At 43.4% G+C, this 23063-nt stretch overlaps 2 protein-coding genes, 1 non-coding gene and 1 pseudogene across 5 annotated transcripts; 2 read left to right on the forward strand and 2 right to left on the reverse strand.

Annotated features, from left to right (window-relative positions):
- The first annotated feature begins 3433 nt into the window (after positions 1 to 3433).
- On the forward strand, positions 3434 to 11422 carry LOC136488178 (uncharacterized). The gene is made up of 5 exons (XM_066485191.1): positions 3434 to 4025; positions 4224 to 4492; positions 4553 to 4624; positions 5306 to 5518; positions 11111 to 11422. The coding sequence occupies exons 1-5, from the start codon at positions 3434 to 3436 to the stop codon at positions 11420 to 11422; spliced, it is 1458 nt and encodes a 485-aa protein (XP_066341288.1).
- On the reverse strand, positions 3449 to 3555 carry LOC136490535 (small nucleolar RNA R71). The gene has a single exon (XR_010767814.1). It is a non-coding gene; the product is annotated as a small nucleolar RNA R71 (small nucleolar RNA).
- LOC136487816 (CBS domain-containing protein CBSCBSPB3-like) lies at positions 11104 to 16260 on the forward strand. Of its 3 annotated transcripts, XM_066484923.1 has the most exons (13): positions 11104 to 11418; positions 11505 to 11664; positions 12162 to 12294; positions 12710 to 12880; positions 13207 to 13285; positions 13384 to 13497; positions 13585 to 13651; positions 13745 to 13850; positions 13931 to 14183; positions 14267 to 14394; positions 14474 to 14556; positions 14813 to 14902; positions 15570 to 16260. In XM_066484923.1, the coding sequence occupies exons 3-13, from the start codon at positions 12225 to 12227 to the stop codon at positions 15747 to 15749; spliced, it is 1341 nt and encodes a 446-aa protein (XP_066341020.1). In that variant the 5' UTR covers positions 11104 to 11418; positions 11505 to 11664; positions 12162 to 12224; the 3' UTR covers positions 15750 to 16260. The 3 variants fall into 3 exon arrangements, with proteins under 3 accessions (XP_066341020.1, XP_066341021.1, XP_066341022.1); XM_066484924.1 differs by lacking the exon at positions 12162 to 12294; XM_066484925.1 differs by lacking the exon at positions 12710 to 12880 and having other exon boundaries at positions 15570 to 16259.
- A 423-nt stretch (positions 16261 to 16683) lies between these two features.
- LOC136487817 (probable LRR receptor-like serine/threonine-protein kinase At3g47570) lies at positions 16684 to 20007 on the reverse strand (annotated as a pseudogene).
- Between the last annotated feature and the right edge of the window lie 3056 nt (positions 20008 to 23063).

The raw sequence follows: 23063 nt of genomic DNA on the forward strand, positions 1-23063 counted from the left end.
TCTCCCTTTTGTAGGTATATCTTGCTTTGCCTTTGCGTCTCATTTGTGCATGCTTCTATTGTGCAGCAATAGCCTTTAGTTGCTCCTGTTTTTTTGTGTTTCCTCACGTTACTGCTTGCCCGGCCAGTCTAATTTCAGACTGATGTTATGTGTAGCTTTTCCCTCCCTTTTTTTGCGAGTAACGGCACATTGTTAATTACAAAACTCCCTTTTTTGCTCCATACACTCCAATTTACAGCAACGGTTCCTAATATGCTTGCAGGGAAGTATCGCAAGGGTAATTGTGTGCAAATATTTGCATCTTTCATTTATGCAATATTATGGATATGCTTGTGCTCAGCTAAAGCAGCAGCTATAGTAGTACTTCGATATCTTACTACTATTATCAGTTGGCTCTTGAACTACAAGAAACAAAAGTAGTTGCTCCTTTTGTAGGATTTACAGATGCTGGTCACACTAACACTAGTGTTGTTAACAGATAATCAAATAGGATGAAAAAAAGTCATTTGTGCAACTGTTTTTTTCTTTTTCCTGTTACCAATCTTAAGATAGCAAAAGATCTTAACAAGTTAAGGTAGTATCTGATCAATTTAACAAGGAAAGAAAGGAATGAAAAATGAATGACTTGCAAAAATATCTGTACCAACATATCTTTATCTAAGAAGTATCAGACTTGAAGTGAAATGAAAAGAGTTCGAAGTAAAATAATGGGCCAATGTCTGTTTTCCATAGTCCAGACTAAGCAGACCACACTGACAATGTCTCTTGGTGGATTTTACAAGTAGTTGTCTCTTGCTACATTCAATTCCTTTGAATTTCTTTCCATTTCCCTTTATTCCAAATACATTCTGTAGTAGCTAACTGGGAACTGCAAGTACACATACCGTCCCTCATGTTGTTTGTTCCTATTTGTCTCTAATTTACATCAAAACGAGTGCAAGAGGTCTGTACATATTTTATAGTTGTGTCCTGCAAGTACTGATCTGGCTGCCTTGTGTATAAAGATAATATCTTATTTTTGCAGAGTGCATAATCTATAACTCTACTCCTTGTAGGTCATTGGGTCACACCCATATTTGTAGTGATGTCAACTCCAGCAAGGACTTTTCTTTTGTGCAAGCAAGGACTTTTCTGTTGTGCTGTCCAAATGTTTCTGTGAACTCTGTATTTAGGAGCTAGACCTGTTGTGTAGTAAAGATTTGCATGTTGCTCTAAACCAACAGTATATAAGAGCTGTCATATTGCTGTATTCCTAGTTCACTAGTCTGTACAGTTCGGTCTATTTGGATTGGGGACATGCGAATTTATGATGAATAAACTCTTCATGGATCACTTGTGTTAAATTATTGTGTAATGTGCCCTGTGCCCTGTGTAGATGCATGAACATCTAGAATTATGGTTGTAATATATTGTGATTTGTGGTTCACAATTATGGTTGTGATATATTGTGAGAAAATGGGTTCTGTGTGATGGTTGATATATATATGTATATATATGAAATGCTTATGTCGATGGAATGCAAAAAACAAAAAAAAAATTAAATTTCTGCCTCTTTGCCGAGGGCAATGACCAAGGCCCTCGGCAAAGAGGGTCCTTTGCCGAGGGCCCTAGCAATAGCCCTCGGCAAAGATTTTTTTGGAAAAATCCTGAAAATTTCTTTGCCGAGGGCCAGAGAGCAGGCCCTCGGCAAAGGTTTTTAAAAAAAATTCAAAAAAAAAACTATTTCTTTGCCGAGGGCCGGCCCTCAGCAAACAAAATTTTTTTTTAAAAAAAAAAACCTTTGTCGAGGGCCTTGGCAATAGCCCTCGGCAAAGATTTTTTTGGAAAAATCCTGAAAATTTCTTTGCCGAGGGCTAGGGAGGAGGCCCTCGGCAAAGGTTTTTTAAAAAAAATATAAAAAATTATTTGCCGAGGGCCGGCCCTCGGCAAAAAAAAAATTCAAAAAAAAAATCATTTCTTTGCCGAGGGTCGGCCCTCGGCAAAGAAACCGCCAACGGCGCCGGCGCGTGACGGCTTCTTTTCTTTGCCGAGGGCCGTCCTGGCCCTCGGCAAAGGCTTTGCCGAGTGCCCGATAAAGGGCCCTCGGCAAAGACCCCTTCGCCGTCTAAAAATTCCCCGAGGGGTCTTTGCCGAGGGCAGCCCTCGGCAAAGCCTTTGCCGAGGGTTTCTGGTCCTTTGCCGAGGGCCAGAGACCCTCGGCAAAGCATGCGAGTCCAGTAGTGAAGCTGCGGTGACGGTTGACCTTATCGACCTAGAGATCAGTCCCTCGATAAGTAGTTGATAGATATTATAGAAAGAATCATAGTCGTACAATTTGTTACGATACCAGAAGGTAATTTGAGTCTTGCAAGGGTTTTATTAAAACCGGGTTTCACTTACAAACCATGGCAGACCATCCAAATAACAAAACAAGCAGAAGCTAACACATTGCCGACCGGCGGCATGGGTGGGGACATAACCTTAATTTTTGTCTAATCTTCGTCATCTTCACGAAAGTCGAACTCCAGCTTTTCGTCTGGATCAACAGGGCAACATGAGTACATATAGTACACTCTACTACAGTACTACATATGAAAGAAGTTATTAATCGATGGAAGGATAAGGGGCCGCGATGACTAGGTAAATGCTGTACCTTTGGGCTGGATCAACCTTCCCGTGTTTGGTTGACAAGCGCTCGATCCCAGGCATCTTCGTGTGTTTTCACAGTTATTAATCGCCATGCGCAAGCCACCAAATGAGCATTTTTTCTCTCGCTGTGACGCATGTACGTACAGGTGCAAACACATGAATTTAGAGCATCGCAAAAAGATAACTCAGCCGACGCGACTACGGTCCTACAGATTTAAGAACCTGCTCAACACGGGGTGGACTATAGAGGATAAATGGGGCTGTCACCACCCGCTATCTACCACGCGACCAGGGAGCTGGGTGCACTCACAGGCAGAGCAACATGTAAGCACCACGCTTACACGAGCCTCGGCCACTCAGCCTGATATATCAACTAGTAGGCCAAGCGCTCTATGAACCCGCGCACAAAAGTAAAGGGAACCTTAACTAAGCAAGATATATAATTGAAGTAAATGTAACCATGTAGATAAGAATATAATATATTAATAATGAAGTCTCATAAGATATGAAAGTGAAGATATAAGGGCTTTACCGAGCCTCCGAGACTAGATCCAGAACTTGAGTATGAGCCCAACTTGACCATAACTCCCGAAGATGCAAGTGCTCATCTTCAGCACTTTCTGGAGATTTGCAGCACATTCACTGTCAAAGGAGTCGCTCAAGATGGTGTGTTACTTCGTCTCTTCCCATTTTCACTTTCCCATTTTCACTTTTGGGAAAGACGAAGCAATGGTTCTATGCCAATAAAGATAACATCAATACCTAGGCAAAGTGCTCCAATGCATTCCTAGTAAAGTTCTTTCCAATGGGCAAAACCAATGCCTTGCGTGGAAGAATTTCAAGCTTTCAGCAGCAACATGATGAATCAATTTTCGAGGCATGGGAACGCTTTCAAGAGTATATTTCAGAATGTCCTCATCATGGGATGGAGAATTGGTTGCTCATGCAGACTTTCTACCACGGGTTAATCAATAGCGCCCGTGAAAATATGGATGATGCTGCTAGAGGAGCGTTCTTATCACTCACGATCACTGAAGCGACGGCTCTTATAGAGAAGATGATTTCCAACCAGGGCTGGTCGGAAGAACGTCTCCAATCTCGCAAGAAAGGCGGAGGTATGTATACGGTCAAAGAAGTAGACATGTTGTCTGCTAAGATGGACCTGCTTATGAAGAGACTTGAAGATCAAGCTAATGAGAAGCAAGATGCCATGCAAGTTTATGACTCACATATGACATGTGAAGTATGTGGAAACACCGGGCATTCGGGAAACAACTGCCCCAAAATGCAAGAGGATGTGAACTTCATCAACAACAACTCCAACAGATATCGTCCTCTACAACAACAACACCAACAAGGACAAGGATGGAGTCAACAACCATGGCTCAACTATCAAGGTAATTACCAAGGTAATAATTTTAATGATTCTTATAATCAACCATCCTTGAAAGATCTAGTTTTAGGACAAGCTAAAATCAATGAAAGTATATCTAAAAAGCTTGCTTCTAATAATAAGATCTTAGAAAATATAAATAATAAAATAGATAGTTTCTCATCTGCCATGAAAAACCAGCTTAGCTTTAATAAAATGCTAGAATCACAAATAGCTCAATTGGCATATACTATTCCTTCAACCAAGAAAGGTAAGATTCCGGGACAACCGGAAGAACCTGAAACTGTGAACATTGTTGAGACAGTAAATTTAGAGTTTTACAAAGAACCAAGCTGTGGAAATTGGCGGGATGAATCCATGCCTGACAAGAAAGGTGATTTTGGACGCCCTGTCATTCCCATCAAGATTGGACCTCATGAGTTCGATGAAGTTATCTGTGACCTTGGTGCAAGCGTCAATGTTATGCCAAAGGTAATATACGATCACATTTTGCAATTTGGTTCTTTATTGTACACAACCATGTGTGTGCAGCTTGCAGACCAATCAACTCGCCAAGTAGAAGGGATTACAGAGGATGTCATTATACGAGTTGGAACAACATATGTACCCGTGGAGTTCATAGTTTTGGACACTGGCCATGATTTAAGGGCACCCATCATTTTGGGACATCCCTTCTTACACACTACTAAAGCCATCATCCATGCCGGGAGTGCCAAGATCTGTTTCCAAATAAAAGATAGAATGGAGAAGTTTTCTTTTAAATCTTGCAAGTTGCAATCTCCTAACATGTCACCGGTACAACCTCCAACTAGATAAGCCAAAGGGAAGAAGAAGAACATGCCACAAGAGCCAAAGAAACTCAAGACTACACCACCATCAATGCATGAAATTGCAAGAGTGAAACAAATACAAATGATGTGGTGCAAGAAGGAAGGGCAACCAGCTTAGTCCTCTTCTCCAAGACTAAACCATGACCCTAAGAAGAATCTGCCTCAAGAAGCAAGGAAAAACAAGACTGAACAAGGTAAGATTGAAGATGTCAAAATGATCAACACAAGGTTTGGTAAACCTCCACTTCGACAATCCAACTACGGCTATCTCCTCAATTCACCATTCATCCCCAAGAAAGGAGATCCAAGCTACCCAACGATCAAATGTTCGATCGGACCACAAGTGTTCCATAATGCTTTCTGTGACCTTGGATCAGGTGTCAACATAATGTCCAAGGTAACATATGATAACTTGTTAGGAGGACCTTTGTCCCCTACTTTCATTCATTTACAGATGGCAAACCAAACAATTCGGTTTCCGGAGGGACTAGCAAGAGATATCGTGGTGAAAATCAAAGATGACTACGTCCCCATCGACTTCGTAATTCTAGACATGGGAGCCGATGAGGAAGTTCCTCTCATCCTTGGAAGACCGTTTCTCAACACCACGAATGTTGTTATCTACGTGAGATCGGGACAAATCCACTTCCAATTTCCAGGATGGAAGGTAAAATGTGTTTTCAATAGTTACAAAACTAACAAACAGGTCAAGGAGAACCATCCCAATAGAAGGCCTCATTCAACAGCACATCAAAGGAATCAATCCCGAAGATTAAGAAGGAAGAACAAGTTAAGAAGGATAAGCCCGTCAAACCAAAATCAAATCCAAAACCAAAACAAGCTTGGCGGAAGAAGGTGGCACCACCATCAGAGGCGCCACCAGCAAAGTCTCCATCTTCGGAATCAACCGAGGCACCTGAACAATGAACTTGACAAGGGGAAGTCCAGTTCGAAGGACTTAAAACACCGAACCCTCGCCGGGAGGTAAACTCGGTAGTTACCCATATTTACTTTTCCCCAAGTGCATAATTTTCCTTTAGCATATTTACTTTTCTACATTGCATAGAAAAAACTTTTTCTACATAAAAATAAAAAGTTTGATAAAACAAAATAAGTCAAAAACCAGCTTGGGGGAGATGCACCTCCGTTATCCAGGTAAGTATCTTTCTACTTCATTTTACTTACTAAGCATTTCTAGTAATAAAAATAAAAAGTATAAAAAATAAATATAATATGTATGTTAGTTGCTTTAAAGTTTTTAAGAGTCACTTATAAATAAAAGGAGCTTAATCTTTCTCTTCATAATCTCTTTAGATAGACATGTTGAATAGTTGCTCTGTTGTAATTCCTTTCAAGTACCTAGTTTTTAGTTTAAAATTCTCCCGAGTTTTGGATGAATTTGATTTGATACAAGGACTTACTCTAAACTTGAAACTCGTGGGTAGCATATGCTTGATCTAAGTCTAGGTAATTGATAAATATGATATGAGATGATTTTGAGTTGCTTTCCTGTATGACAAGCTTAAATTCCTACCACAGCCATATATGTTGTTCATGCTATGAAAACTTTCCACATATATGCTACTTGTATATGCGTTGAGTTTTGTCAAGCTTTGTGATCCTTATGAGGAAATTATCATGTTTTTAAAATCAAGATCACGTACACACTACCCAAATATGCACTACTTCTACACTAGGAGTAGGCGCAAAAACATGCCTTCTATTTAGATCCACCAAAAAATGTTCTACTCCTACACTGCGAGTAAATAAAAACATGCCTATTAGGTTTTCACTCAAAATAAATACTCCTAGTTCTTGTTGGTATCCCTCTCAAAGTTTTGTTCCAAAAAGAGGCATGGGGCTATGTTCGAAAAAAAAGAGAAAGAAAGAAAGAAAAAGAGAAGAAAAATGAGAAGAAGAAAAAAAGAATAAAGATAGCCCCTGTTCTCACAAAAATATTTCAAGTTTCAATAAGACAAAAGATTTGTTTCAAGGAGCAAGATAGGTTTTGTTTATCCATTATATTTAGCCACCATATATCCACTATATATATTCACACACATGCACATCTTGATTTGATTGTATGACATTTTTCTCTTTCGATCCGAGGTTTGAATTTACAATATATGCATTACAAGTATGCTCACGCTTTCTCCCTACCTATGAGCTCCACAAAAGCTTTAGTTATAGGAAGAAAACAGCAACAACAAGTTATGCCTTGGTGAGGATCTAAAAATACCACATATAGAGAAACTTGAGAGTGTCATACAAAGGAATCTCTGAGTTTCATTTGAAAATTTATAAAACCTCCGGAATAAGGTTAAGCAAAAGAACTTGAGATATAGTGCTTTACTTGATCGTTCTGTCTTTCAATTACTCAAGACCCAAGTGATGGCTAAGAAGCCCCATGAAGTTGAAGGTAATATGGGTGAGTTTTAAAGTCGAATCAATTTATTTCAATCCGGAGGAGAATTTTACATTAAACTCATGTGTACTTTTGAGGAGTGAAAGCATTGTAGCAACTCCTGATCCATTGCTAAAGTTTAAGCTTTGCTCAGGGACGAGCAAAGGTTAAGCTTAAGGGATCTTGTTGACGGTCGCTACAGCAAAAATAAACCGTTAATTTCACTTGCATTTATCCTTAAAATCAAACATCAACATAGGTTTAGAGGCTTTAAACTAACGAATTCAACAAGCCTTGGTGAATATTTGCATACAGGCTGATTTATCCAGAAAATAGGCCAAGATGGGCCATATTACATCAGAAAATCAAGATGATCCGCAACGAAACCGACTCCACTGGCCTCACATCCACCATCCACGACTTACCGCCAAAGATCGACGGCAGAGAAAGCGAAGGGGGTTGGCCGACCTACAGGTGGGGTCGGCCGACCCCTTGTCCCCACTTCTCAGCCTCCCATCAAACGTGGACTCTCCACCGACCTTGAGGATCAATCTTACCCATACGTTGAAGTCGGTTTGGATTGGAGGGACAAGATGGAGCCGTGCCATGGATTCATGGGCCCATAGGGTGCCGGGTGCCCCCTATAAAAAGACCCCTAGACCCCCTCTAGGGAGGCAATTCGATTCATTCGAGTTAAACCAACTTCAGAGAAGAGAAGAGCTCCCATAAACTTAGAGAATTAGCATAGCTTACTTTAGTTAGATCAAGGAGAGTCATGCTGCTGCTCGGATTTCGGATTCAGTCACCGGAGGCTTGGTATAGCCCTTGTAACCATTACATTCACAACCACCACCAAAGTTGCCGCTGCCACCACCACGCCCCGCTGCCGCCGCCGCCACCACCACCACCACCACCACCACAGCCGCCGGCCACCACCACCACCACCAAAGCCGCCGCCACCACCACCACACCACGTCGCCCGCCGCCAGATCCGGCCGCCACCGGCCAAGAAGAAGGGGGAGGGGAGGGGCGCCAGCGGGGGAAGAAGAAGGGGGAGGGGAGGGGCGCCGGCGGGGGAAGAAGGGAGGGAAGGGGCGCCCGCCAGGGAAGAAGAAGGGGGAGGGGGGAGGGGCGGGGCGGCGGCGGCGGCGGCAGGGAGAGGAGGGGCGCTGGGGCCGGTTAATTAAGTAGGATTTTGTCCTTTGCCGAGTGTCCTAGATCTGGGCACTCGGCAAAGTTTTTTTTCATTTTTTTCTTCTCCTTCTTTCCCAGAAAAAAGATTTTATTTCTTTGTCGAGTGCAAAAAAGAAAACACTCGGCAAACACCCTCTTTGCCGAGTATTTTTTTACACTCGGCAAACCCACTCTTTGCCGAGTGTTTTTTTTTTTTTTTTTTTTTTGCCGAGTGTTTTTAGCGCAGCACTCAGCAAAGAACTTGTTCGCCGAGTGCCCGAGGGAATACACTCGGCAAATTTGACGTTTCCGGTAGTGATTATATAAATTGGGGACCTCTTGGCCTAGACAGATAACACAGCACTAGTAATCCAACACAAATTTCTTAAGCTGATCTAGAGATGGCAGCCACGAAGCAGGCGATATGCTGCATGCTTCTTATACTGGTGTTTGCATCAAGTACTCTCTCTAGCACAGACACAACCACATCTTGTTTGTCTATATTTATTTTGCATCGTTTTTATGTGTTACTAAATATTGATTATGTGATCTTGTCCCTGCCGTGCCACCCATCTCCCCGGGAGAAGATTTCGAAGATTGCGAGGCTAATCCTTCGAGTCTGCTTTGCTGGACCCTGTTAGGAAAGCTTATATCTTGCTCTCCCCAGTCGAAGCAGGACAAGGCACCATGCAAGAATGAGTGCAAGCAGAAGAACTACGACGATGGAATGTGTTGGATCACACCTGGTAAAGTGAAGCTCGTCTGTTTATGTCACATACCCAACTGCAAGTGACGATGCTAAAACAAAAGCAACGGTAAAACCGAGCGAATAAATCTGTATTGTATATATATAATAAGAATGGGGGGGTGACCGTCTGGGAATGAACTTCCCGGTTTTTATCCCCCTTTATTATTCTGGTCGCAGGCATCTGCTCCAGCAACAAGGTTTTCAGTTTTTTGCTTCTTTTTCTTTTCTGGTCTCACGCATCAGGGGGACTGTTTGCTTCACTGTCAAGCAAAACTCCCAGATGACATGTTATACCGCAATGTGTTGGAATATATGGGCTTGGCCTAATAAGAAATTCCTGAAATTCCTAAAAAATCTCAAAGGCCCATTCATGTGTGCAAAGAGGGAATGTGGGAACTCTTTAGTCCCACATTGCTTGTGGAAGTGGAGGTAGCCATGTTTAAATATGGGAGTCATCTCCACTTCCTCAAGTCTAGTGTGAGGAGGAGAAAGGGAAGCCCGGTCGCGGCGCTTCATCCTGGCTGACGTATCTACTGCTCTGAGCTCTTCCTCCACCGCTCATCGATGACCTCGTGCCATCTCCACCAGCAGCGTCACCATCTGCATCTCGTGAACTGCTCTGAGCTCTGGTTTTAATCTGGAAACTACCTGATTTTATAACACAAGGAACCTAACCGCTCAATTCGCTTCTCCTTTTGTTTTTGATGACTACACTTCTACATAACTGATTTTCAGATATAGTCAAAATTGATTCCTAAGAGTGTTTTTTTGGAACTACTGCCCATAAGAAAGCATCCTTCGAAATAGTAAGTGGTTTACAGACATCACTAATTGTTGATAGAGAAAGTTGGTTGTTTATTCCTAACTTTTAGTAGTAGCTAACTATATAACTACCGTAGAAAACAATCAGTAATCCCCGCCTTCCGTTTGTGTCATGCTCCGCCACGGCCACCATGGTCATGCGCGCTGCCCCGCCATGGCGTGCTCGCCCAACGTGGAGCCCTGCCCGCCGTACCGCTGAACTTGCATTGCCCGCCGCCGTGGAGTGGCGCCTGCGATCTGAAGAGAGAATGCATGATCTAGAAAAATGTGTTGCTACGGGTAGCAGAAATCGATAAGTATGTTAATATGATTTGATCATTTAAGTGTGTAGGTCACAATTGTACACCACGAAATGTTGACTCTTGAAATAGTTCAAGAAAAGCACTATCCTTGGCAGTTGGCCGCCAATTAAGGATTGTCTTCTTGACGCTTTTGGTATTTTCGTTGGTGGTTTTTTTTCCTGTCAAGGTAATTAATTCCCAACTCTATATAGTGTTTCTCCCCTCAACATAGTTTGGATCTGCTGCACTCTGCAAATTCAGAAGATGAAAAAATCCACACGGCAAGCAGATGAGATAAATGCACTCTGAAGCAAGGAAATTAAAGAAAGAAACCTCACCGGACAAGCTAACAGCGTCACCGTTTGGCAGTTCGGAACGTCCTTGTCAATCTGTTGTGGATAGTGTGGTATGGATGCTGTGGGGTCAGCCTATTCATTTGTTGGTTTCAGCCAGAACTTATTAGTAGTATTTTTTTCTTATAATAAATCAGCATCAATCGATTTTATCGGCATAGAAACCGACGATGAGAACGAGATGTTTCTCCTGTTGAAAGACGAAGAGGTGCATGAAGGCCCTCGCCGGGCTCCAGAGACCGGAGCAGCTGGACCGCCGGAGGCCCGATCATGATCTGCCCCCACCTGCGTGCGACCGAGCAGGCTCTGGACTTTCTTTCAGGGCCTTGTTGAACGTCTCAGTTCACGTTGGGCCCAAGTGAGCAGGCCCAATGTGGGAGTGGCCACGGTCGATGCACTCGTGGGCGACCTTTATTAACCCGTCATCAGTTGCGTCCTACTACTAGAACCTGGAAGGAAATCATTTGCAGTTTTGTAGTATAGCAGGGACCGAAGCGTAACAGGGGGCCCACAGGCAAGGAAGCCCAAAAGAGGCAGCGATCGTTCCCCTCCAACATTCCCGGCTGCCGCCGTCGCTTCCCTACCCCGTCGAGAATCCGCCGACACCTACGCGGCCGCGGTCATGAGCTCCACCGCCGCTGTGGCCCTCAATCGCCGCACTCGCAGCCGCCCGCCGTCGGTCGCGTCCTCCCGCAGGTCCGATGATCCCACGGCCGCCGCCGCCGCCACCACCGCCAACGGCAACGGCAAAGTCTCCACCAGGCCAGCCTCCCCCGAACACGCCTCGTAAGGCCGCCATAAGCTTCCTCCTTTCTCAGATTCTTCTCCCTCCGCCTCAGCTGTCGCTAAAGGTGCTGGGTTGGTTTCGTCAGAGGGGAGAGGACGGTCTAGAAGCTGCGGCTGTCCAAGGCGCTGACGATCCCGGAGGGGACCACGGTCTCGGAGGCGTGCCGACGGATGGCGGCGAGGCGGGTCGATGCCGTTCTGCTCACCGACGCCGGTGGCCTGCTCTCCGGCATCGTCACCGACAAGGTATCGTGTTCCTTCAGTTACATCAGTTTTGAATCTAATGGTGCCAGATGGCTTATGATTGACTACCAAGTGGTTTGGAGCTTAAAAGATATCATCTTTGTGTGTAAAAATGTCATACTATGGTACTGGCTGCTTTGGATTGTACTACTCCATTCGCTCCCATAAAGCTTGCTTGTGTCTCAATCAAGTGCCTGAACAGAATGCATTTCTTTAGTGTTGGACGCTTTGCACCATTGCAACTTTAGCTAATGCTATATTTTTTGTTTAAATTGCTATATGCTTGAAATTTGCAGCTGACGCCACTATGCATGCCCTTATTTGTTCTGGAGCTGAAACTGTGTATACATGGATATCACTGCTTGAATCATAATGCAGTTGGCTTGTTATGTGTTCATCTGTATTTGGTTTGAACAAATCTGACACTGACTCAGCAGTATCTAACTGCTAGTCAAAGTATACCCTCATGCTTCATTCGTTTCCTTTGAACTGGGATATAGGACATAGCTACAAGGGTCATTGCCGAGGGGCTGCGGGTTTAGCAAACAATCATCTCCAAGATTATGACAAGGAACCCTTTATATGTCACGGGGCATACACGTGCTATTGAGGCCCTTCAGAAAATGGTCCAAGGTATATGTGGACTACTGTTAATATAACTTCACATTCAAGAAAAGAAATAATGGAAAATATAGATGCCTTATTTAATTTTGTTTTTTACAGGTAAAGGAACATATTATTTTGTTAATAGTAGAAAGTTATTATTTGGTTCCTGCTTACTACAATGACTTGGGACTTACTTTAACAGATCACGCTATATCTTAGCAACTGTATTAGTCTAGTGGGGAAGTAATGACAACTTCCGTTGCTCCTGTGTTTTATAAGGAAAAGGAGGACCAGCATTTTTCAATGTGGTCCAGCATCCAAATTTCTTTAACGTCCTAATGCATAGGCTAATACCCTCATTATTTCCATGTTCCTTGAATAAACTTACTTTGAGATATGTTATTCCTTCTCTGAAGTTAATATGGTATTTTTCTTATTATAGGGAAATTTAGACACCTTCCAATTGTGGAAAATGATGAGGTTATTGCGATGCTGGACATTGCAAAATGCCTCTATGATGCAATATCAAGACTGGAAAAGGCAGCAGAGCAAGGAAGTGCACTAGCAACTGCTGTAGAAGGGGTTGAGCGCCAGTTGGGTGGCAACTTCTCAGGTATCCATATTGTTGTGTCAGCTCTTGCTTCATCCCTGCTTTTTCTTTTTTATCACCAGATGTTCACTAATGCACAAGAATTCACTGAACATTGGAGCATGCATATTTTAGTCATATACACCAATTTTCATCAGTAAGTTATGCTATCTAGTTTTTTCTGAAGAAAAAAAATGGTTTTAACTTTGCAATTCCTTGAAGGCAAGTCTTTTGTTGTGAACTTGAATGTTGTAATGTATATGTGTCTTTCCAGTTGGATGTACATGTACTAAACTAGTTATTGCTTTATGCACTTGCCTAGAGAATTAATTAACTGTTTTTGGATGCAGGTCCACACAATCTCATAGAGACTCTGAGAGAACGGATGTTTAAACCTTCTTTGTCAACCATTATCACAGAGAACACAAAGTATGTTGTCACTTTTCTTTTATTCCTTGCTATTCTTCTGTAAATTTTTAGCAAAAGTTGATCTAGGTAAGAATGATTATGTCTGTATTTACTTGCAGAGTAGCAACTGTTTCCCTTTCCGATCTTGTTTGCGTAGCAACATGGAAAATGCATGAGTTACGAGTTAATTCAGTCATTGTTACTGCTGGAAATTCGCTTCATGGGATCTTTACGTAAGCATTCCAACCTTGTACCCTTTAATTTTTCTATTTTTTAGATATTTTAGAAGTTAATAATGAATATATGGTCGTGAATTTCAGCTCAAAGGATGTGCTGATGCGTGTTGTGGCCCAAAATCTTTCTCCTGAGTTAACTCTAGTAGAAAAGGTTTCTTCTTGAGATTTATGATTCTCTATTCCATAAGTTGTTGAATTTTGCATTCATCCTAGACACACAGTGTCTGCTACTATTTTGATCCAGGTAATGACTGCACACCCCGACTGTGCTACATTGGACACAACAATCCTTGATGCACTACATATCATGCATGATGGCAAATTCTTGCATATTCCTGTTCTTGATGGAGGTAAACTTTGATTCTTCCAGCCTAAGGTTGCCTCCTTTGATACTTCTATTGTGTATCTGATTTTCCTTTTCCATGAACAGATGGACGGGTTGCTGCTTGTTTGGACGTTCTACAAATTACCCATGCTGCCATTTCAATGGTCTCCCTCTCCATGGCCCATGCCCTCCATCGCTTTATCCATCCTAGTAATCTTAGTCCATCTGAAATGTTTTTCCCCCTGAAGGTTGAAGGAGGTCCTGGTGCTGCAAATGATGTGGCAAACACGATAATGCAGAAATTCTGGGACTCTGCACTTGCTCTAGAGCCTCCATATGAGGATTTTGATAGTCACAGGTTTAGTTAATGTTTCTTTTGTGTTCTTTTTATTTGTCTTCCCTCTCAAATGCAATGCTTGCCTGAATTATTGCATTGTACAGTGAATTATCTTTAGTGATGCCATCAGATGCCCGGGATGGCAGGAGTAGTATTTATCCTCCTGCTGTTGATAATTCATTTGTCTTTAAGCTTCAGGACAAGAAGGGACGTATGCATAGATTTACTTGTGGTAGGTACTGAATATGATGTTAGTCAGAGAGTTGACTGTGCTGAATGCTTCAGCTAACAGCTTATTTGTTCGATTTCAGGCTCTGAGAGTTTAGATGAGCTGATGTCTTCTTTAATCCAAAGGTTAGGCATGGGTGATGAGAAGAGTGTGATTCAACTGTTGGTAAGCTTGAATAATTTGACATCCCATTGTTTCCAACTTTTAGAAGTTATATTGCAGGGTAAAGAATTGGATGTTTTCTGTGTGTGGCCTTCAAATAGAAGATACTGTTTTAATGTTCATGGAACAATCATGTAGCTCATTCGGTATCCTGTTGTTGTCAAGCACTGTTGAATTTATCTGTGAGCTTAGCTTATTTAGAATACCCTGCATACTGAACAATTGTACCAGCTAAAATTCCATGTGTTGCTCTATGCAGTATGAAGATGATGAAGGCGACAAGGTGCTGTTGACAACCAATTCTGATCTTACTGGTGCTGTGTTGTATGCGAAATCATCTGGATTGAAGGTCTTTCACTTCTCTGATATGGACCCCCTTTTGTTTGCTTAAAAAACTACCATTTGAGTATTTATCATACTGTGGGGCTGTTTAGTTCGTAACCATAGTTTGCCGCAACTAACCATAGGCAAGTGTGACTAAGAAATTTGGAGCAACACTTTGCCATGACTAAGGGAATCTTGCCACACTTTTTTTACTCTATGATGACATGTGGAGCCCAAGGAATCTTGCCTAAGTTTTAGTTGCCAACCGAACACTTGCCAACTTAGTTAAACACCGCACAGTTGCACTTAGATTGGTTTTTCATGCTTTAGCTAAATAGGGGATGACATAGACATGACACATGATCACATATTCATATACACATGATGAAATGCAAAGCTGGAGCATAGAAATACTTACTTCATTGGTTTCCCTGAAAAGATCATTGAGTTGTATCCATTTTCTATATAGAATAATGCTGATGCCCTGTATGTGTAGACATTAAATATTATTTACATCAATACTTTGGGCTAAATTGGCCTAGGCTTAATTGACCCACGGAACAGGCCTATCAGGCTGTACCAGTCAGTCTGGAAAGTCTCAGTCCAGGTTGCTCAGTAGTCAGTCAGTAACAGTCTAGTTGGCATTGTTTACCTCCATTTCCTAACTGCTGTAATTAAATTTGCAATTTCAGGCCTTGAGGTTGCATATTGATGACTCAGATTCCAGCAATGAAGTAACACAGCCATTGCCAGAGCTGGTATCATCATCCCACGGAAGTCAGTCCATGCATATTCATTATGGATTGATGGCTTGTGCGATTGCTCTGACAGGGGTAGCTGTGATGGTTTACTTGAGACACTCGAAAGCTTGAACTTCTGGAGAACAAAGACTTTTGCAAAGCTATATATATACAACTAATACGCATAGAAGGATCACATACTTTGGCTCATGAGAAGGGTAATAGTGAAGTAATCATGGGCTGATAACGATATACACTCGATTACATTGTTGGTCCAAGAGAAATACGCTGACCGTCATGTTCTCCAGTTAACTGAAGTCAGTTCTTATGGTGGGAGGGAAGCCTATGATATGGTGTTTCCCGTACATTTTTGACAAGTACTCGCAGTTTCATGATGCGGTGAAATATGTAACCCTTATGGTTGGTAACCATGAATTCAGTGATGTCTCAAGTAATCCTGTAACCATGTATATGCATCTCTAAGCATGAAAACCAAGAATGAATCTCGCCTATATGGTGATCAGATCCCAAGTTTCACTAATTTTGGTGAAACGTGAGGTTGTTACTACTATTTATTGAACATAGCATATTTAGTGGCGATGCTGCAAGTAAAATATCATCTGGAATGTTGTATTAGCATGTGTGCATCTGTGACTATGAAACCTAGAGTGAATCTCCCCTAGGTTGCCCTGCTGTTTTATTCAGTGTGTCTGGTCAGCCAAGTTCGATCTTAATTTGCCCTGCTGTTTATTCTGTGTCAGCTTATTGCAGAACGATTGAACTGAAGCCTCAGAAATTCTGGAGTGATCGTTTCAGGCAGCCATTAAGGTGGTGATAGATTCATGAAACTTAACTCCATGGGTAGAAGCTTTATCACACAACGGTTTCAATTCTAACGTGCAAACTGTCACAACACAACTGGTATTGCTATGGCAACAGTACAAGTCCCTTCTTTTCAGAAAGCAAACACGAGAAAATTCACCAAATGTCAGAATCACATCTGGCTACAGTACAACAAATCCCTTCTTTTCAGAAATCAAACACGAGAAATTCAAGAACTTGCATGCTAGTGTGACGTTTTTTTTTTTCCTTCTTGAACTGCCGTTATGGTGCAAGAAGATAAGCTTTATTATGTCAGCAGTAGCCACTAGGGTAAAAGTGACAAAACCTGGAAGAGGGGAAAAAAAGAGTGAGGTGCATCTAGAACAATTTTTAAAGTATATACCTTATCAAAGTATAGAGGACATTGTTTATATTACCTTAGTTTTCTCTTGGAAATGCCTTCTTGATTTCGTGCAACCTTGCAGCCACTTCCTGCATGCAGATGCGCTCATTTGGGGATGCCTTAGTGCAGAGAAGCCCAATGTTTAGAACTGAAAGCAAACACTCTAAGCTTTTCTCCTTCATGGCAAATGAAGTTTCTTGAGATAAATCTTGTTGCTCTTCTAGTAGTTGAGGGTCAATAATCTGTGGTATCATGTCAGGAAAGTTCATCTCAACAAATTTTGTAATGTTCATCCCACCATTGAACATATCGTCAGTTGGCCTCCTCCGCAAAAATATTTCAAGTAGAACAATCCCGAAGCTGTAAACATCTCCAGCACTCGACACTGCTCCACCTGTAGCACACTCTGCAGATTGCACAAAAGAATTGCTTACACCAAAGATAAATGCACACGAGAAAATTATGCAGTATGAAACTTCGTATTACCTGGAGCAATATATCCTATTGTTCCCATAATAGCACCTGAAGTCGAGATCGAGTGAGTGCACGATGATGCTGCTGAGTCAAATTTGAACCTGGCAAGACCAAAGTCTCCAACATGTGCTGTCATATTGTCATCCAAAAGAATGTTGCTAGGCTTTAGATCACAATGGACGATAGTTCCTTGGTTGCCATGGTGGAGGTACTCCAATGCATCTGCAACATCCACTGCAATACTTAACCTTTGAGCCATTGTGACGTGGATTTGAGTTGAGGTGTTCCCATCACATCTAGTTGAGTACAGTAGCTCATGCAAGTCGCCTTGTGGCATGAACTCATAGACTAAGGCTTTGAAATCATTTCCACTGGAATCAATACTAGAGCATGCAGTTACTATAGGAACTAGATTTCTGTGCCGCACCTTGCGTAGAGCGTTGCATTCTGCAATGAAGCTCTGTTGTGCTCCCCTTGTCTCTAGACGGAAAACTTTGATAGCAACCAAGGTTCTACCTTGGAAGAGTTCTCCTTTATACACGGAAGAATATCTTCCTTTGCCAATCAAATTGGATGCTGAGAACCCACATGTTGCTCTGGCGAGATCGTTGTAAGAAACCTTGGGAATTTCGCAACTGAATGAGGGCAAAGATAACAGGTTTCTCTTTTGTTTTCCTCTCCAGATAAGCATTACAGTTATGATAGCAACTAACAAAATGCTGGATAAGGGGATCACCACTTTTTGTACAATGGAATGTCGCCTCTGCTTACTTGAATTAATAGGCGTGACATGGCATGCGAGTAGGTGTAAGTCCAATGGCCCACCACAAAGCCCTGGATTTCCATCAATCCACACAGCAGTCACATTGCTGAATATCCCTTTCATTGGGACCTCACCACTGATGTTGTTGAATGACAGATCTAGCAGTTCAAGGTATGGGAGGTTGCTGAGGGACATTGGTATTGACCCAGTCAAATTATTGTGAGACAAGTCCAGAGCTTGTAGGCTACTTATGTTGCCTATTGCAATGGGGATGCTTCCTCCGAAACTATTCTGTCCCAGCCCAATGTATATCAAGTTTTCACAATTACCTATAGTGGTCGGAATGTCTCGAAACAGCATATTTGACGAAAGATCAAAATATGTGAGTGCCTTGGCATTGCCTACTTCATAAGGAAGTTGCCCATGCAGGTGGTTTACAGATAAATCAATATAAAAGATTGTTGGAATTCCAAACATCTCTTTGGGAACACCGCCATGAAGAAGATTATTTGAAAAGCTGCACTGCCAAAGATTCTGAAGATTTCCTATGCTTGCAGGTAAATGCCCTTCGAATTTGTTGGATTGAAGAAAAAGTTCTGATAAATGAGACAAGTTCGAAAGGGATGATGGGATAAACCCTGAGAAACTGTTGTTAGCTAAACTCATCGCCTGCAAACTTTTTAGAGCTCCAAGCCATTCTGGAATCTGGCCTGTAAGTTGATTCCCATCTAGTGCTAGCTCCATCAGGTTGTGAAGATTTGCGATGCCAGAAGGAAAACCACCTGATAGTTGATTATACCCCAGAAATAATGTCTGCAGTTCAACAGAAAGGTTACCTAATGAAGTTGGTACATTTCCTTGTAGCTGATTCGACTCTACAGACAAAACCCGCAGCTTACTACAGTTGCCTAAGCTGTAAACAAACTCCCAGTCTTGCTTGTTATGAGCTTCAAGTTTATTATACCCAAGATTCAGCCAGTAGAGTTTGCGATGTTTGCCAATGTATCTAGGCACCACCCCCGTGAAACTGTTGTGTGCTATCTCAATCCAGCGCAGATCAGATGCATTGGCCAATGAGGAAGGGATGTATCCATGAAAAAAATTGAAGGCTATTGCAAGGAATTGGAGGTTGGGAAGAAAGGTACCAAGGCCAGGTGGCACCTCGCTGCTAAAATGATTTACTGTAATATCAAAAACAAAAAGAGTTGAAAGATTCAGGATTGCCTCTGGAAAAGTACCTGCCAAATGGTTGCTACCAGCGACCAGATACTGTAGCTCCGGTAACTTGGCAAACTCATCTGGGATGTTTCCGGCAATGTTATTGCAACCTACGTCAAGCACTTGTAGTGTTGTAATATTGGCAAGAGAAGAAGGAATGGTTCCAGAAAGATTGTTAGATCGAATGTCCAGCTGTTTGAGTCCAAGTGGCAGAGCCGGAAATCCCCTCCAACGAGATTGTTCCCGTTGAGCCATAGTTTCTGCAGACGAGAGCAATTTTCAAAAGTTGGTATAACTCCATGTAACGTGTTGTTACTCAAGTAGAGGGTTTGGAGGCGATGCAACTGGCCAAGGGATGCTGGGATTTGTCCACTGAATCTGTTTGTCACCAGGGACAGGTGTTTCAGGAATGTCAGGTTCCCGAGGGAAGGAGATATTTGGCCGACTAAACCTCTATTTCCAAGGTCAAGATTAGTGACACGATTGCTCCTCGTCCTGCATGTGACACCTTGCCAGTTGCAGAAGTGATTGCTGTCATTCCAAGATGCCAATGCTTGCTGTGGATCCAAACTGATCGCCTTCTTGAATTCAAGCAACGACAGTTGATCTGTTTGGTTCTCATGGCCAGGAGTGGTGGTGCAGGTGACAGGATGCACCAGGCTGAAGGCCATGAGCACGAGCAGAAGCCGTCGAGTTGCAGCAGCCTTCATGGTGATAAGCTTGGGATTGATTGAGAGATTCAGAAGTACATAGTGAGGAACTCCAGCGCCTTCAGCTTTCTGTTCTGTTTCGATGTAAGAAACTGCAGAGGTATAGGAACCAAGAGAAGTATTGCAATGAAAATACTAACCGAGAAAAATCATTAAATATTACTTCTTATATAAGTTCAAGTCTGTCAAGTACGTTGAGTACCTGAAACTAACATGATGTCAGTGTTCTTCTCTTCAGCAGTGATCTGAACGGCAAGTGAAAAATCCCACCCAACTGCAGGATAGCTATCAAATATGTAATGTACATGTACTGCCATACAGACGTAAGATAAGAACATTTGCTTCAACTTCAAAAACCTTGCGGTTCTTCTGTATAAAGTTCTTGCATATAAAGGATGACGATGGAACTGACGATATGCGGATATGGTAAATAAGAAAGAAATATTTCAAGAAACGATATGGTAAATCAGAAAGAAGAGGGGTAAGGGGGGCATGTGGTTACAGAAATCGAGGTGCTTGCCTGATCGTCGACGGCCAAGGTGTCGGAGCTAGATATAGCCGGCGATCGACGAAGCAGCCAGCCACCACCACGCGACGACACACGCACCTACTGATCGAGCTGACACTGACAGGGGCAGCTGGCTGAGGCTGCATATATATCTGATGGTCGGAGCTAGATATCGCCGGCGATCGACGAAGCAGCCAGCCACCACCACGCGACGACACACGCACGTACTGATCGAGCTGACACTGACAGGGGCAGCTGCCTGAGGCTGCATATACATCTGATGGTGGTGATATCGATGGTTATACATTACACAGGGCGAGAAAAGAATCGATGGGCCAACCTTCCAGACGCTTGCTTTCTTGTATAGATAGAATAGATGGATGCTAGCTTTTTCCTCTCCGCGGGCCATGTCGTCCATGAAGGCGGCTTCCGGCTTCCGATCCGCCAGATTCTGATTCCCATCACGGCAGGCAGGACTTGGACTGGATGGCCTGAAATTCAACCAAACTAGCCGCCTTCGAGTTGCATTTCTCTTGTATATTTGCAGTGCGGGAGAACCTGTGTGCGCTAGGAAATGTCCCTTTTCCGTCGTTGCGCTCTCACGGTCTCACCTCACCTCACCGGGCGGCTGCCGGCCATGACACCAGGCAACACAGCTTTGGGCTTTTGCGGGGCGAGGCCTGTCGCCTGTCGGCTGTGGGCCGGGAGGGCACGCCTTTTGCACACCCTCAAGGCCTCAGCACAAAAGGACTGGGTGGGCCGTGGCCCGTGGGTTATCGAGCAAGACTGACAGTTCATCCAAATGGATAGCAGGGCTAACTTTGTTGTCGTAAATAGTCTAGCTGTTAGCCCATTATAGCTATCTAAAGCCCAAGGAAAACTTTAGCCCATTGTAGTTATGAATACGAATATATTCTATCTATTACTAGCCCATCATAGCTAGTTAAACACAGTCGACATACATCATGACCACCGATCGAGTTTGAACTAGTCATGTACGACTTAAGCAAAATGTAAGATTTCATGAAACATACACAGATAACGGATGATAGACAAAAAAAAACAATAATCTGGTTTTTTTATTCTAGTCATACTCTATATGATTTTATTTGCCTATAAAACATCAATGAACATGTATGATATGAACTCTCATGTGGGCTTTTTTTTCTCAAACGTGCTCTTGCTGCTCTTGCTGCTCTGGATTGATGGTTACTCCCTCCATTTCAAATTATAAGACGTTTTAGATTTTCTACATATTTTTTATTTGCTATGCATTTAATTATATATTATGTCCATATACATAGCAAAAGAAATACATCTAAAAAGAAAGAAAAAAATGTCTTATAGTTTGGAACGGAGGTAGCACATTACACTTGACAAAAGCTTCTGGGACTGGGGAGCCATTAAACCTGGCCGATCCACTGGGATTGGGAAGCACGAAGCAATGTAATGAGATTTTTGCAGGCCTGCTGGAATGCTAGCTGGATTCTGGATCCACTCTGAAGATCATGTGCTAACTAGCGTTGCGTTAACGTTGCTTGCACTGAAGAGTGAAGACCGACAGGCGACAGTGCATGCGGACTGGATGAAAAAAAGGTTATTTAGACCGGTACCATTATAATTCTCAAAACTTTAAGATGTACCATTAAAATTCACCTATTTTGAGATTTACCATTATAATTCAATGTTTCACTGAGTTTTACCATGTTTTACGTCTTTTAGCTGCTTGGGCCCACTGACAGGCGTATGTGTACTGTTCGCTTTTCTGTATGGACGTATTTGCCCCCGTGAAAACGCCCGCATCGCTCGTTCTAGCGGAGCCAGGCTTGGCTAGCTCCCGCGCCTCGTCCACTCACCTCCCCTTCCTCGCGAGTGCCTCTTCCACCGCCAGGCTCACCTCCTCTTCCACGGCCGACAACCACGATAACGACCGCGTGCCGCAGCCACCGCGCCAGATCTGCCGACCTCCGCCTGCTCACCTCCTCTTCCACCGCCCGAATCGAGCTCTACCACGCGAGCAGTGCCCGGATCGCCTCGTCTTCCACCACGCGAGTAGCGCCTGAATCACCTCCTCTTCCACCACCGGCGCCCGAATCGAGCTCCACCGCAGCGACAGGGTGGCCAGAATAGAGCTCGGCAACGGGCGCGGGTGCCACTCCACCACGCACCGGGGAAGAAGATGGAATCTGCGGCGCTAGGGAAGAAAATGGAGTCCGCCATGGGCTACACACACCCGGCGCTGGGGAAGAAGATGGAGTCCACCATGGGCTGCATGCACCCGGTGCTGAGGAAGAAGATGGAGTCAGCCAGGCTCGTGCCCTGGCGGAGCCCCATCGAAGCGCCACCGTCGCCGCCCCAGGCTCCACCCTGCACCTCACCTCCGTAACGCCGGACGCCGCCCCGGGCTCCACCCTCCACTTCGTCGTGCTCCCCCCATCTCTACATCGGTGAGGTCGCCTCCACCTCCAGATCCGCCATCCTCCTCCGCGTGTCCTCCTCCTCCCTCCGTGCGTGCCGGCCACCTCCCACGGCCGCAGTCGTCGTCCTC

Source organism: Miscanthus floridulus, chromosome 10, assembly GCF_019320115.1.
Source record: "Miscanthus floridulus cultivar M001 chromosome 10, ASM1932011v1, whole genome shotgun sequence".
NCBI classification, from domain to species: domain Eukaryota; kingdom Viridiplantae; phylum Streptophyta; class Magnoliopsida; order Poales; family Poaceae; genus Miscanthus; species Miscanthus floridulus.